This window comes from Geotrypetes seraphini, chromosome 16 (assembly GCF_902459505.1).
Source record: "Geotrypetes seraphini chromosome 16, aGeoSer1.1, whole genome shotgun sequence".
Lineage (NCBI taxonomy): Eukaryota > Metazoa > Chordata > Amphibia > Gymnophiona > Dermophiidae > Geotrypetes > Geotrypetes seraphini.
In genome coordinates, this window is record NC_047099.1 from 30,700,938 (window position 1) to 30,717,341 (window position 16,404).

The 16,404-nt window shown below is 39.4% G+C and overlaps 1 protein-coding gene across 2 annotated transcripts in view; it reads right to left on the minus strand.

Moving 5' to 3' along the window:
- The window catches only part of AGFG2 (ArfGAP with FG repeats 2), a 61,256-nt gene that overhangs the window by 15,286 nt on the left and 29,566 nt on the right, over positions 1 to 16,404 (minus strand). The window contains exons 6-10 of one of the 2 annotated variants that reach the window (XM_033924835.1): positions 14,933 to 15,055; positions 14,770 to 14,802; positions 6,595 to 6,765; positions 604 to 706; positions 235 to 299 (exon numbers count right to left, since the gene is read on the minus strand). In XM_033924835.1, the coding sequence (XP_033780726.1) occupies positions 235 to 299; positions 604 to 706; positions 6,595 to 6,765; positions 14,770 to 14,802; positions 14,933 to 15,055 (495 nt within the window). The remainder of the gene's footprint in view (positions 1 to 234; positions 300 to 603; positions 707 to 6,594; positions 6,766 to 14,769; positions 14,803 to 14,932; positions 15,056 to 16,404) is intronic. The other variant, XM_033924837.1, reaches the window with a different exon arrangement.

A 16,404-nucleotide genomic window follows, 5' to 3' on the forward strand; every position in this document is an offset into this window, starting at 1 on the left:
CAGAAATCAGGTTTATCATCATAGAGAAGATCTCTTAATTACATAACTCCCAAACTTATAGGGTTTATGACGTGTGCTTGACTTTCTCTCTCGTTACACTTAGTGCAAGTGACACCGGGTCACCATGGCACTCATTTAGAAAGCAGTTTGATATTAATTCTGTTGCATTGATTATCCAATGATGGTAACCTGCTTATTGAGATTTTCAATAGTTCTCTTTTAAGGAGACAATACCTCCATAGGATGTTCCTGTGCTAGCAGTAGGCAAGCTAGTCACCTGACCCACTGTCCCAAAGACACTGTTGAGAGAGAAGGGAGTGTATTAGTCTGCTGCTGAGACAGAATATACATTGACAAAACATAGCCCCCTGAAGGTCAATAATGCAGGGAGGATGCTGGAGTTTATTTACTAATTGCTTTCTAAAGTCTACTCTTTTAACAGTGGTCAAACAGAGAATACAAGGCGTTTTGACTTCCTGTTTTACAGTGAAAAGGGACATGAAGCTCACATAAAGCTATTCTCATCTCTGGGTTAAAGAGGGAGAGAATAGAAGGACTGTGGCGTCCCTCCTGCCTCTGCATTGCAGCAAAGTAGTACAGTACCTGCTGTTCCCTGGGCTGAAGACATTGCCAAGGTCCGATATGCCACTAGGGTAGGTGCCTGGATCTTTGCTATTACTGAAGCCAGTTGTCACCTGACTGCTTCCTGCAGAGAAGAGCAAAAGAGATGAAAAGCTGAGTTTCTTTTTCAGGGTTGTGTTCAATACATAGTCCCTAAGATACATATGGAACAAAACTGGATGCCAGATGCAGTTGTGACAGCTGAGCTAAAAGGGCTATTGCAGGGAGCATTTAAACTTTTATATCCTGGTTATCCTACACATTTAACAGAAGAACATGTGGTGCTCCCAATTTCAACAACTTTCTTAAGACAGTCTTCCATCAGAAATCAGGGCCACAGTTAGGAAGAGAAACCGCCACCTGATAGGTGAGGGAAAACACATTAAGCCAAAGATTGAAAGCAAACAGAAGAAACATATGATGTTGAAGAAAGAGAATCATAAGTCCCCCAAACAGGCAGGGATGGAGACCAGGTCTAACATATCAACAGCAAGTGAGAAACAAGACATCACTGGACAGCAGCAGGGAAATATAAAAAGCTGAGAAACTACATGAATTATACTGACAACAATCATTCCCAACTAAGTCAAATTTCTGCAAAGAATTACTTATTATAACAGGAGTTGCCATTCAGCAGATTACATTTAATTGGAAAAATTGGAATAGATTAAATTATAGTTTTTGGTGGAATTCATTATGTCATATGTACAAGATGGAAAGAATGTTAGCCTTGCAGAAAGGTAATTTTAATAACTTTCAGGAGGTTTGGAGGCCATTAATAGAATATTATAACGAGTAATTATTGGATTATCATTTTTCCCTAATAGGTATAATTGCAAAGTAGGGGGGGGTGGGATTTCTGATTTGATATTAAATGATTAGATTAATACGACAGAATATATAATATATTATATGACATATGTACTACATATGAATTAGTAGGGTTGGGAGGGAGGGTTTAAATATTATGATTTAAGTTAAATTGATAGAGAATCAAGTGATATTGTATAAGTTCAAATGTTATTTTATGATACACTTGTTGTAAGATGTAAAATGAATAAAGAATTAAAAAAAAAAAATCATTCCCAACTCATTTGAGTTCCAAATACCTGCAGAAGCATTTTCCAGGATATCTTTAGATCCTACAAATCCCTTTCTCCTTGGATGGTTTTAGGCTTCTAACTAGTGGCCATACTTTACTATTTTCTTAAGGAATTTAAATCTTGCCATGGTGTCAGCCTTTTGGTAGCAAACATAAGTGAAACCTGAAAGCATTCTCCAAGTTTTAAGGGGGGGGGGAACGCATACATTTTCTGAATCTATAGTTTGAGCAAGTAAGCAGGCAGTTGCAGCCTTGCTGCTCACTTGAATCTGATGTTTTCTCTAGACAGCAGGATTGATGATGGGCGATATTGCTATACATCACAAAGACAGGACAGTTCTCCCACAGCTCAGAAAGATACAGAAATATTTCCCATCATTTTGGGTGCCACAGGTTTGATTGAAAAGAACGTCCAAACACACCCAGATAAACTGCCTATATACATGTTACATCTTATGCACTCCAGAAGCTCTCTCTGGTATTTGCGAATTCCGTATCTACGGATTCGCTTATTCACAGTTTTAAACCTAAAAATACATTTTCTTTTTTCAGGCTATTTTAAGCCCTGTAAGCCCCCCCTTAAGCCTTACTGTCTAGCGGGTTTTCAGGGCAGGAGCGATCTTCCCATGCTCCTGCCCCGTGCAGATCGCTCACAGGAAATGGCTCGCAAGACTACAGGAGCTCAAGGCAGCCATTTCCTGTGAGCGATCTGCACGGGGCAGGAGCGTGGGAAGATCGCTCCTGCCTGAAATCCCGCTAGACCACCAGGTAAGGCTTAAGGGGGGGGCTTTCAGGGCTTAAAATAGCTGGGGGATAGGGGCAGAACCGGCCCGAATATTATTCGTGGTTTTTTAATATTCACGGCCCGGCTCTGCCCCTAACCCCTGCGAATATGGAGGGGAAAGTGTACGACAGTGAGCGTTAGCAGTAAATTTGAGAAACTGGGATCATATTCCACATGCCCTAGCTTAGGAGCAAGATTCAGTCCTGTCATGATATGAGCAAAGCTAAACCACTTGGGCAAATTGCCCTCAAAACTTGATGTAATCTTTTGAACACTTGAGGCCCTTCTCATGCACAGCAGTTCCTTGAGCTCCTGAGTTAGTTCCAGAGCTCAAGAATAAATGCAACTCTTGAAAAGGTGAGAAGGATTGCATGTCTGATCAGTTTTGCTGTGTAGAGAAAACAGATTACAGGCGAGCAACCATGCTGTTTTCTTCAACCAGCATAATTGAGTCAGGGACACAATTGGATGGCTATCTTAAATCAATTTCTTGATATAGATCTCCTTTCATGTATAGTGCTCTCAAGCTCAAGACTGCAGCTCTATTTATTTAGTATCCCTAAACAGTAGCTAGTATATTTGAAAGGTGCGAGATGAGATATCTCAGAGACAAACTGGCTAGCAAAGCACAACCATAGTAGATGATGGCAGATAAAGACCCGAATGGTCCATCCAGTCTGCCCAACCTGATTCAATTTTTTTTTTCTTCTTAGCTATTTCTGGACAAGAATCCAAAGCTCTACCCAGTACTGTGCTTAGGTTCCAACTACTGCAGTCTCCGTCAAAGCTCACTCCAGCCCATCTACACCATCCCAGCCATTGAAGCCCTCCCCAGCCCATCCTCAACTGAACGGCCATACACAGACCATGCAAGTCTGCCCAGTACTGGCCTTAGTTCTTCAATATTTACAATTATTTTCCAATTCTAGATCATCTGTATTCATCCCACGCTCCTTTGTCACCGTTTTCCTCTCCACCACCTCTCTCGGGAGCGCATTCCAGGCATCCACCACTCTCTCCATAAAGAAGAATTTCCTTGCATTGCTCGAGAGTCTCCCACCCCTGAGCCTCAAATTACGTCCTCTGGTTTGACCATTTTTCTTTCTCTTGAAAAGATTGTCTTTTATTGTAGACTAAACCAAGTAATAATACAATGTAAATGTGTGAAGTGAGGACCAGGTAGCTGTTTTACTAATAAACAGCATCCAATGAAGTAGACTTGAGAGCATCTGCAGTAGCTCTTATTTGATGAGACTTCACTCTGGAAGTGAGAGGATTACTACCTTGCTCATAACAGAACTAGATGCATGATGCCAGCCAATTTGTTAATGGTCTTTTCTCTATTGGAATGTCAATTCTGTTGACATCAAAAGAAAGAAGCAGTTGAATAGGTTTTCTGACCGATTCTGTTCTTTTGAGGTATTAAGAAAAAGAGTCCCATTTACACTCTGTATGGAAAGATCTCTCACTTTGATTGTTACACGAATTTGGATATAAAGTAGGAAGTGCAGGTACAAGATCATTCATCTGAAATTCCAAAAACTGAAAAGCTCTAAAAACCGAAATTTGACGTTAGCCAGAAATAATCAATTTCCCCGACATGACACATGCTGAAACCAACACAGGTGCATGCTTTTCTCTTGACCTCCGCACAATTCAGGTCAGAGGGCTGGAAAGTGGTAAAGAGCTGCAGATTCCACTCAGGGTGGCAGTGAGAAGAAGAAGAAATGGTTGGAGGGCTGGAAAGTAGCAAAAAAACCTGCAAATCTCACTCAGGGTGACAGTGAGAAGCAGAAAAGGTCAGAGGGCTGACAACATTATCATTGTGAAACCCAAAAAGTTTCCAAAAAGCAAGATATGCTTGGTCCCAAGGATTTTGGATAAAGGATCTTATATCTTTACTATTTTCTTGTTTATGTGGACAGGAGCTTAGCCACTTTTGTCAAAATCTTGGTTATGATTAAATTAAGTGTAAGATTAATATTTATTCTTGTAGCTGAAGTAATTATCATTTAGAAAGAGCATTTTCATACGAGATAAGGTAAGATAGGATAGGATAAGAGTCCATTGGCTTAAATAAAACCTTTCAAAAGAAATGTAAGGATGATGTTAACCCCCATGTCCTATGAGACCTTTTGCAATTGTAGTGTGATATGAAACAACCTCCTTAAGAATCCAGAAACAATCATCACTAACATTGGTTGTTCATCAATTGAGTGCAATAGCCTGAAAGAGCATCAAAAATGCACTGTGACAAGATGTTTGAAGGATTAGACAATAGAAATGTTCAAGATTACCGTACTTGAGAAGGACCCAGTAATCCATGGTAATTTGCTCTCATGGGTATAGGAAAACATAAATCTCAACAGGGTATTTATTTTGAGAGAGCACTGTTTGCAAGAAGGGGATTTGAGTTTTAAAAAAAGGCTGTTTGATATAAAATTCTGATAAAGGGTTTATTTAATTCACATTGTAAGAACATTTAATAATAATTTCAAGTGTTTTTTCATAATTGAATGTATTACATGTATTTCACTTGATGTAAGAATTTAAAAAAAGAATAAAAAATATTTATTAAAAAAAAAAAAATAAAAAAAGGCTGTTTTGGTTAAGTGGGTGTGGCTGGCTTTGACTGGGTTCTATCCTGTTGACGCAAGCTTAGCAAAAATAGAACATTGCACTTATTATATCTGTCCTTGAAGCAAGACGGCAACTGTCCTTTATGATATCCACAGTCTCCTATACTTTATCTCCAACTAAGGCGTGAACATTTTCAGATAAGACTGAGGCATCTAACCAGGCAAGACATCTCATTGCTATGGCAGAAGCCAAGAATGTTCACTAGCTTCTGTTAAGATGTTGGCAAACTCTGACCGTGCTTGAGGTGATAAAGGAGAAAGTCAGCAACATTTGGAAGATGGTATTGTAGCAGACAAAGTTTATGAGAGCAATGTTGGCTAAAAGCAATACTCCCTGGAAGTTCACCTTTCCTAAATGATCCATGAAGCATAGATCTTTACCAGGAGAGATTAGAGCATTCCCTGCACTTTTTGTCTTTCATGGCATCCTCTACTACAGAAGAGTGAAAGTGTGTTTAACGTATTTATTTATTGGGATTTATTGGGATTTATGAAGAGATCCACCTATGAAACAAATCTTTTTGAAATTGATTATATATGGCTATTTCATTAAAAAATGAATTTTGGTAAAGTATGTTTAGTATTTTTTTTTCTTTTAATTTCAACGTCAACTGCTGTTAATTGCTAATTTTAAATTTTTATGTTTGAATTGAGTTTTTTTTTTACATAGTGGTTCTTGTACAGAAATATTAAAGATAAATTATGATAAATTTCACACCAGTTTTAGAAGAGAGATTTATTAAGCTATTTTACATTTAATAGGTTATTTTAAGATCACATCTTTACACATTTTCTATCATTGCTATGTACCATTGATTATAGTATTTTATTATGTACAAATGATTTTTTTAAATTAATATCGATATCCATATGTTTTTATTACTTTCCGATTGTCAGTATTAAAGATTTATTATGACAAATTTTATTGAAGATGTAAGTTTTTATTTACTGTATGTATCTTCTAGATCTCCAATGCAGCCTATATAGGTATAATGTGGCCATGTAGGGTTGTTATGTTTCCCGGTCATGGGTATTCATTGGTTGAATAAAACCTTTTTGTGAATGTTCTTCTAGACGTGTCTGTCTGTCTTTTGAGTACCTATAATTGGTTTTGGAATACCACAGTAATCTCCATAAGGAAAGAATTTAATGCCTTGAATAAGTGAGTTGCAGTAGTCCAGAAAATTGATAATAAAGGCCTGTGTCCAAAAGAAAGTAATCTGCACAAATATAGATTTCTTGTGATAATTTAGAGCCATATCATTCCGAAGGTCCAGATCAATCAAAAACTGTGTATCATCTGCATAGCAAAACCAGATAAAACCTAAAACTTGAACTAAGCTTCCTAAGGGAGACAAGTAGATATTAAACAAAATGGGCAAAGTGCTGAGCCATAAGGCACATACCACAGAAAAGTTATAGATCAGAACGAGCATTACCCCCATTACCTGTGGCCATATTAAAGGCGCTCCCCAGGTCAGCCAAGGGCATATATTTATCCGCTGCGGCTGAATTAGTCCGCAGTGGTGCTTCAAACACTCCCAGTCCGGTGCTGGAGGACTTGGGGAAGTTGGCAAAAGTGGCGAGATGAGAGGATGGTGCAGTTACTGAGGCGCCACCTACAACACAGGAGGTTTAAATTTAAATTAAAAATTGGATAGTGTATTTGAAAAGGCAGAAGTTATTATGTCCTGGTATTTCTCTTTATTTCAGCTTCCAGCTCACTTTGAACCTTCATTTGTAACATGTCTTCCCTTCCACTTAAACTAACCATTACAGTGACAGCACTGCTAGGGCACACAACACATCTTCATCCTGAATTCAGAACATAGGTGCCTTTGCATCAGCAATATATCACTACTGCTTCATAAGAGGCACCTACTTCACCTACAGCTGTGAAAGCAGAATATCCAGCTCTAGATGGCCTAAAGAGCAGAAGCTGGGCTCTGCAATTGAAGTTATATATCTGTGGGGATGCGGAGGCGGCTTAAGTATGGCTAAGCCTACTACCCGGTCCTTGGCTCTCTACAACCCCCTATCTGCTAATAAGGACAGGCCATCAGAACTCCATAAGTACTGTATAATGGTTTATTTAGCACTGAAAGGTAAATAAAACAGTAAGCAGGAGTAAAATCCTAACAAAAGTTTCTGAGAATTCCCATCACTAATACTGATGCATAACGAAAGATAATCTTAATCTTGTTTCTGTAAATATACACAGGAGTCCTTACTTTAGCTGTTGATTTTCACTAACTGTAAATCTGCAGAAGGGTGTCTTTAAGACTCTGATCTCCTCCTCTACTGTAGTGTAAAACAGCTCTCTCTTCAGTTGGTACCAAAGCAATCAAACTCCACTGAAAAAGAAGAAAAAAAGGGAGGAGAACAGGGAGCTTCCCTGGCAACAAACCATATTCTGTTCTGCTCTGTCACATATGATAAAATAAAATGATTAATAAACATTTAACAATTTAATACTGAACAGCAAATTACGTACATGAGTAGCTAGGAACCAACCTAAGTGCAACTAGTTGGAACTAGAGACATTCCCAAATGTCTCAGCATCTTAGATGTCCCAAGACGAATACTGGCAACGTCTGAGCAAGAAATCAGGCAAATCAAAAATCCGCGCAAGGTGGGCTTTACAGACTCCTGGTTATATTAACAGAAACAAGATTACCCCAGATTATTTAAAAAAAAAAAAAAAAAACCAGAAACAAGATTATCAAGGTAAGAACCTAATCCTTCATTCTGTTCCATATAAACAGGAGTCCGTACTTTAGCCGATCAGTGTTAGTGGTAGAGGGTGAGTAAACCTCCAACGGATGTGGATGAAGGTTGTAGGTCATTGACTAGGCATATTAGTGAACTTTTATTAACCAGGAGTTTGAGAGCATTGCTTTCTAAGGCATTTTTGAACCAGAGTAGTAGAAGATGTTAATGGCATAGTGTAGCACCTTTTAAACAATGCAGTCGACCATTTAGGATTATGCGACTTGGAGGCTGAGAGAGAGGTCATACAGTGATTTTGCCTGATCTTCTGCATTGTTTTTTTCAATGTGATCACCGAAAAGTTAGTCTCCCATACAAGGATAATTTGCAAGGCGGTCTTGAAAAGCGAGCCCCAAGCCTGATTCACAAAGCCATGCTTGTTGTCTCATTGCAATGGACAAGGCCGATGCTCTGCAAGTTACATCCAAAGCATCAAAGATGGATCTTGACATGAATGTTCTGGTCTCAATGAGATCATGCAAAGTTTGCTGGATATCAGGAAGCTGGACGACCTCTTGAAAACAAACAACTACAAGAGATTTATGCTGCAATTATGGCTTATTAAAAAGCCAGGAGATGACTGCACCCTGTAAAGGGAATTCAATTTTGATGAAGCCACTGGTGTATGCAGGGGAGTCTTTTATTTTTTCAACATGAATTCCTTTATGAAGTCATGGATTGGGAGTTTAAACATTCTCTTTAGTTGCTCAAAGTCAAATGTATCAAAAACATACAAGGATATTTTAAGAATTTTATGGATGTTTGGGAGCCACTGGCTAAATATTGTGAAGAGGAATAATTAATTTAATTTTATAGTCAAGTAAACATACACATCCTGGGGGGGGGAAGGGAAGGGAATATAATTGGAATTGGAATTGATTCAAGGATTTTCATGAATAATTTCATGAAGGTTTTATTATATTTGTTTATTAGCTGGGAGGGTGGGGGAAATTTCATTATGCAGTAGTATTTGTAAGTTTTGTTGCGCTTATTATGTAATGTGCAAATATATGAATCATTTATTGCGCATTTGTAGTTTGAAAAATCAATAAAGAATTTTTAAAAACCCAAAACAAAACAAAAAGTGCAGCTCATGGTTCTGGTTCAGATTCCAAATGATAGACAAAATTTTTTTTTAAAAAAAGTGGGAACAGCCGTAGAGCTATGAGCAGAATCAAAGAGAATTTTGTAGAACATACTGTTGATCATTATTGAGGGGAACCAAAATCATTCAAACAAAACCAAAACATATAAATCATAAACAAACTATGGAGAAAAACAGACCTCAATACTGTGACTCTCGAGTCAACAAGGTACCCATAAGAGCCTGTATCATCACTGGTAAAAAAAACCCACAAACTCCACAACATGAATATATATCAATCATGCACACCAATATTTTTTAAAACTTTTTCTTCAGTAAGTGTTTTGATGAATTCCCAGGCTCCACACCAGTAAATCGATGCATACAAAACCGCAGGATACCAGGCAAGGCTTACCTCTAGTGTAGCGCATAGAAGCAGCGAAACAGGTGGACCCCTGTCGGGAGAAAATAATGGAGAAACAAAACGGTTGCGTCCTTTTGCAAGTCTGTTCCGGCCACATGAAATAAGTAATTTGAGATGGTTGGCATTTTAGAACAGTGTCTAAGAAGTGTTTTGTAAGTGTTTCACGCAAATTCCGGCATTGATTTAAAAACACTATAAATGGTTGTAGCCATTTATAGCTACAACCATTTATAGTGTTTTTAAATCAATGCCGGAATTTGCGTGAAACACTGTTTCGCTGCTTCTATGCGCTACACTAGAGGTAAGCCTTGCCTGGTATCCTGCGGTTTTGTATGCATCGATTTACTCAATACTAGAGATGCTGGTATCGCTTGGCAAGGTGAGGCATGGGAATCCTTCTTAGCCTGTTTACTAGATGGTGTAGATGTAGGTACAGAGGAAGTTGACGCTGAATGATGCGGCAATTGTGGTGCTGACTTCAATGTGGTGTTGACAGGTATAAAGGACATCCATGATTAATCTTAAGGTCCAAAAAGTTTCTCCTGTTGCAGACGTCAAGCCTTCAAAGAACGTTTTTGCAACTTTGAACAACGTTGGAAAGAGTCTACCTGATGCTCAGGACCCAAGGCACTTAAGACACCAATTTTGCAGATCAGTAACCGATATGGCCCTATTGCACCAGGAACATCTCTTGAAGTCGGTAGAAGATTTCAACATCGAGGGAAAAACCACCGATGCGAGATCAAAGGAATCGATTTTTCCTCCGAAAGTCAAGTAAATTTGTGACCAAAACAAAGAGTTGATGCCACTGGCTGGAAAACCAGCTGAAGGCCCGAAAACAAAGAAGTAAAAATTTTGAGAAGAACTCCCAAGAAAATTAAGTAGTATCAAAGAAAAATAATTTTTTTAAATAAATTCAGTTTTAACTCTTGCAACAAGTGTACAATATTCAATCAGATAAGTGATTTGTACAAAAGAAAAACAACAAGGGAAGGCACAAAAGAAGAAAAAAGTACTGCAATTGAAGAGATTCCAACGATACACATCTTATCTCTGCAGAAAACTAAGAAGCGATGGTCCTATGAGTCGATATCGAGTGGGAAGGCACTTGCGCATGAGCGGTAGAGGGCTCTGTGGATGGCATCACTCATCTGTGAAAATATGCTGCCTGCTTGTCCTGGAATAATGTGGGAATATGAAATGTAGACTTCTTTTAAACCTAGAGAGCAAAGACAAATCATTCTTTTCAAAAAGAAGTAAGAGTTCCCAGAGAAAGCATGTGAAATCTCTCCACTAAATATCTGTTGAGCGCACGGAGATCTCTGTTTTTTTTGGAATCAGAAAGTATCTGGAGTAAAACTCTCTACACCCCTCTCCTTTGGTGGAACTGGTTGTAGTGCACTGAGGTGAAGAAGGGCTGAGAGCTCCTGGTGAAGCACAGATTTATGAAGGGCATATTCTGGCGAAACTACTTGAAGGGCTCATTTGGATGAGGATGAGCGATGATGATGGATAATGTTGGCTATGTTCTCTCTAAGAAAGTCAAAAAGACTGCAGAGACTTTGAAGGAAGAGACATTTGCTGTTTTTGCTGTCTCTTGTTGACAAGGGTGCCTATGAGTAGAGAGGCGTGATGAGGGGGCAGGCTGAGAAAAACACCTGGATGGATAAGGTTGTTGTTGATAAGGAGCAGAGTACTTTCATGACTGCTGTGTAGATGGAGCAGATTGTACTTTGGACAGTGTCATCATACAATTAGTATGCTTCTTTATCTTTTCAGTAGCTTCTCTCTATTCGGTCTCCAAAAAGATCATCCCCTTTTCATGGGATATTTGACAAATGGTCTTGGACATTGGGCTCTATGTTGGAAACATGGAATACATAGTAAATAGAAACTGATGTTCTATATGAGATGTCAAAGGCATCAAAAGCAGACCTCACCATGTATTTTCTAGTTTCACAAAAATCTTTGGTAAGGTGCTGGAAAGCTTCCTGTTGGTCTGAAAGTATTGCTGGAAGTTTTGCAGATGCTAAAGACTTTAGATTAAAAGTCATATGGAAATTATAATTCAATATACGGTTAGTGAGCATGAATGACTGAAACACTCACCTGCCAAATCTGAGCAAGGTCCTACCTTCTCTCCCAGGGGGAGTGCTAATATAAGAATGTGAACTATGAGCATGTTTCAATGCTGTTTCTAGTAGACTGGTGCTGTAGTTGTGGTTTGTCAAAGATTGTAGATTGAAGTCCATATAGTGTGTCTAACTTTCTAGAAGCTACTGGGACTTAGAAGATTTTCACAGTTTTAAAGAGAGCTTCCTTCATTAAGTTGTGCAGAGAAAGCTTCAAACAGTCAATGGACCATTTGACATAGTCCAACGTATTCAGGAAGAGTGAGACCCATTTGTCCAATGAATTCTGTAAAGGAGAGACTTAAGTTGGGGATCTTCTCCTAGGGAGAGGTGGTGAAGGATCTGACAGGATTCCATAAGATTCATATTTATATTAAAACAACTACAAACAGTACAAAATACAACTCTCAGACTGATATACTCGCTGAAAAAATACGACCAAATTTCCTCCGCAATCCAAGACTCGCACTGGCTCTCAGTACAAGCACGCATATAATACAAATTCTACTGCACCCTATACAAAGCCCTGAATGGAGACGGACCAAGCTATCTAAACAATCACCTAATCAGGAACACATCCAGACCAAGGAGAACAAAGGCATACTTTACCCACCCCCCAGTCAAAGGCATACTAAGCAAAAAACTATTTGACAGACTATTAGCAACCCAAGCAGCAAGACTAGACCACCACCTCTCCAATCTGATGACCACAATGCCCAACTACAAAACTTTCAGGAAAGAATTGAAAACCATGCTATTCAAGAAATTTGTCAATTGATCTAACTAAACCTTCCTGACTCCCCAGATCCTAATGCATTTTCCAACTATCAACCTTGTTATCTCTCTGGGAATGCCCAGGCCAATTCTTTTGTAAATTGCCTAGAACTGAAAGGTATTTGTGGGATACAAGACACCAATATAACGTAATGGAATTCTTCAGCAAAGACATCGATGTCAGATGTATGGAGAAAGATCCGAGTCAATGTTCTCGTCTTGATGTGATGTTGTCTAGTAGAAAGAGATGTGAAATGCCAAGGGGAACATCGTGAAGAGCGCTGAGACTGTGAAGGAGATGTGCATCAATTTGCATTGAGAGTGCCTCAATGGAGATGTTGAGTGTCAAGAGGAGGCTCAGAAAGTATGCCTGGATGAAGAGACATGAGGCGAATGATGTCGAGAAGTTTGACATCGAGAAGTTTGACATCGAGAAGTTTGACATCGAGATGTGGAAGATTGACATTGAGGTGTTGAATCCCGACTGAAGATGTGAATGCTGCAAAGCAGCATCTGGCTGAAATGTCAGGCTGCACTGAAGCTGAAGCGTGCTGCATCAAGGGAGGCAGAGCTCAGGACTGTAGCAAGGATGCCAATTCCTGCTTCAATAGGACAATTTGGTCCTGCAGGGAAGGACTTTAATTTGGTCCTGCAGTACCAGTATACTCAAAGGTACAGTTGGCTCAGATCAACATTGAGACATCAGGGATTTAAATGCAGGACGATGCTCAGTTGGAGAAAGCAGATGTAAGCGATGGAGATCACTCCAAAACATCAATGCTTCTGAGGAGCTGAAGATGGTGAAGAGGTGGGAGCTCTTAGATTTTTTCCAGAGGTCCTACAAGGTCCAACTCATATAAGAGCCAGAAGAATCTCTGGAAATAACCAGTGGCTGAACGGCTGCCGGCGTCAACATCGATAGAGGCAGCGCTTGGACTGATAATGGGTCTGTAGACATAGACTCAAAGAGTTTTTCAAACTGGATTTGACAAGCCTTTTTTGCATGCAACTGCAGAGGTTACAAGAAACATCCCGATACTCAGGACGAGATACTGCACACACCAGTTGTGAGGATCTGAGCCTGAAATGGTCCTGTTACATCAAAAACACTCCTTGAATCCACTGGGCATCAATGGAAAGACTGCCACCAAAAATCACATGACTCAATGGTAGGGGAGGTTAAGTAGAATAATATCTGAAAAGGAGTCAATGTTCCCAGCTGCATCAGAGGCTCAAAGGCCTGAAAAAATATGGAAATTAAGAGAAAAGTATATAAAATGTAAAACTATGAAGAAAAAAACGTTACGGGAAGGCACCTAAAGTGAAAAATATTTACCACACACAGGAGTATTTGGGATTTTTTTAAAATTCTTTATTCAGTTTTAACTCTTGCAACAAGTGTATAATATTCAATCAGATAATTCGTACAAATCACTTGACATTCTAACAATTATTGTCAATGCATATAAAAAAAGACCCCTTCCCCACCCATCCCATTAAATCACATAACATACCTCCCCATCCCCACATTAAATATAGTCCTATGTAATAAAAAGGTGTCCAAGGTGTCTAATCATTAGAATATGCAATCAATGGCCCCCAAATCTTTTTGAAACTATTATATTTTCCTTGCTGTATAGCAAGCACTCTCTTCATTTTATAAATATGACAAACTGAATTCCACCAAAAGGTATAAACACAGCTTCTTTGTGCTCTGTGAAAAATGAAGAACTGAAGGTTCCATGAGTTGACATTAGATGGGAAGGCACACGCACGGTATGGACACCGCTAAAGTTTTAAAGTGACCATACACTTTGGTACATGTCCATGCCAGGCTCCGTGGATGACATCACCCATATGTAATCCGTGGATGATATCACCCATCACCTGCTTGTCCCCGGAGAAAGAGGCAATAAGGTTAACAAAAAAAAAAAAAAAAGAAAGAGAGAGGAGGAAAGGAGCATAAGGAACATCCTAGTATACATACAGGACTACCAGCAACTGGAAACCCTGGCAGCAATGCTACCCATCCCCCTCCAAGTTTCTGGCCTCCAGAAAACTATGGTATCCCTACAGGACTTTTATAGAAGAATACCCAATGAACAGCTAAGTAATAACAATGAATATGCATGAGATAAGGTATCTGCTATGTGCAAATTTATTTACACTAATTTGTATCAAGCATATTCATGTGGTGATCCAAAAAACTAGACTAGCACCTGTTCCACCAGGAAAGGATTCAGACAGTGTAAAAGATTTTGGAAGCAATTATTTGGGAAGGGGATATTCTATAGAAAGGTGGATTTTCTGGCCAGTTTGCTACAAGGTTAAGGATGAAGGAACAGAGGAGAAAGTTGCAGAGTATTATAAAAAAAAACAACAGAAGGAAATCAAAACTATCAAATCTTCCTTTCTTTAAAAAAAACAAAAAACAACTTACCAAAGCTGTAACTGTTCCCAATACTCCGACTGCCTGGGGGATGAAGGTTGGCATGGTTAAAGGGTCAAGAAAGAAAAATAAAAGTAAAATTAGACAAAAAGTAGTAGATGAACCAAACAAAGAAAAGCAAACCCACTATCTGCTATAACTGAGGTAAGTGTACCTGTGGTATTGGCATGAGGGGGGAAGGAGACCTGGGTAGCTGCTGTCACTGTAGATCCTCCAAATGTGGATGTTGCAGGGCCAGTGAAAGCATCAAAGTTGGCAAAGTGTGCTGCTGCATGACCTACAGTTGGAGAGGAAAAAAGCACATGCTTATATCAAATATTTAAAAAACACTTGACGTCCCTCCACCAGACATTCCTACTACTCTCCATTTTGCTGCATGACTGAAACCTGAATGTGCAGCCCAGTTTCCATTTTCATCTTACCTATAATGGTTCTATAAATCTTTCAGCTCTTTCAGACCTCAGCTCCATTCTCTTGACTCACTTGCCTCTCTCCTGCTATTATTGCTCCTCTTTCCCAACTTATGGGGCCAAAACAAAAAGCACTAGTATGTGTTTAACATGGTTTTACTGGCTGAGCAATGGAGAAACTGTTTCAGTGTCTGTGTTAAACTTGTGCATCAACCATTATCGCTTACTGCATTAAAATAAAATGCATGATAATGCAGTCAATATTAATTTAACAGCCATGCAATAATAATAAAAAAAAGTTAACACATTCTGAACAGGAAACTTTTTTACCAGGTTCCAGGTAGCACAGAAAGTTTGGTTGAGAGTTGTGGGTATCTAGAGGCAGCCCTTCTTTCCCTCCAACACAATCTAATGACCCATCACCGATATTTAAAATAAAATATCTGGCTAGTCTAATGCTCCCCCACACTCTCTCCCTACTCCCAAAATATTCATTACTGTTCAGTAGCACCCCACCCCCACCCGACTAGACAATTTTAAAAAATTAAACTCGTCTTGGTGGCTAGTGAGAACCCCCCACCCCACAATCCCTTGCCCAGCTCTTAAATGAGGTAGACGTAATGTCCATAAGCGCCTACCTCTGTCGCCTGAACCTGCGTGGCCTATCATGGGATGTACAGGGAAAGGTTAGTCTAGCTTATTCCTTTGGGTACATTCCATTTTTGAACATACGAATAGCCACACTGCGGCCGGCCAATGGTTCACCTAGCTCAGTATCTTATTTCTACAGGTCACAGATACCTGGCAGAAACCCAAATAGCCGCAACATTCCATGCTACCAATCCTAGGGCACGAAATGGCTTTGCCCACATCTGTCTCAATAGCAGACTATGGACTTTTCCTCCAGAACTTATCCAAACCTTTTTTAAACCACAGCTTAACTATTTAAGCAAAACGCTCACTCCTGGACTTAGCCACTAAAGTTCTCCTATCTTTGGCATTCATGCAGGGACCATCTCCACTAAACTCTCTATTTCTCTTCCATCACTGACTCAAGCTCAACTAGACTCTATCCTCCAAATCGGAATTCTTTTCCTATCTCCAACACTGTGGAATTCTTTGTCGCTTGCCTTGCATGCTGAATCCTAATTTAATAAGTTCATAGCTGTCCTCAAGACTCATCTGTTCAGTCTTGCATTCCTCCTGACTAAGCTGC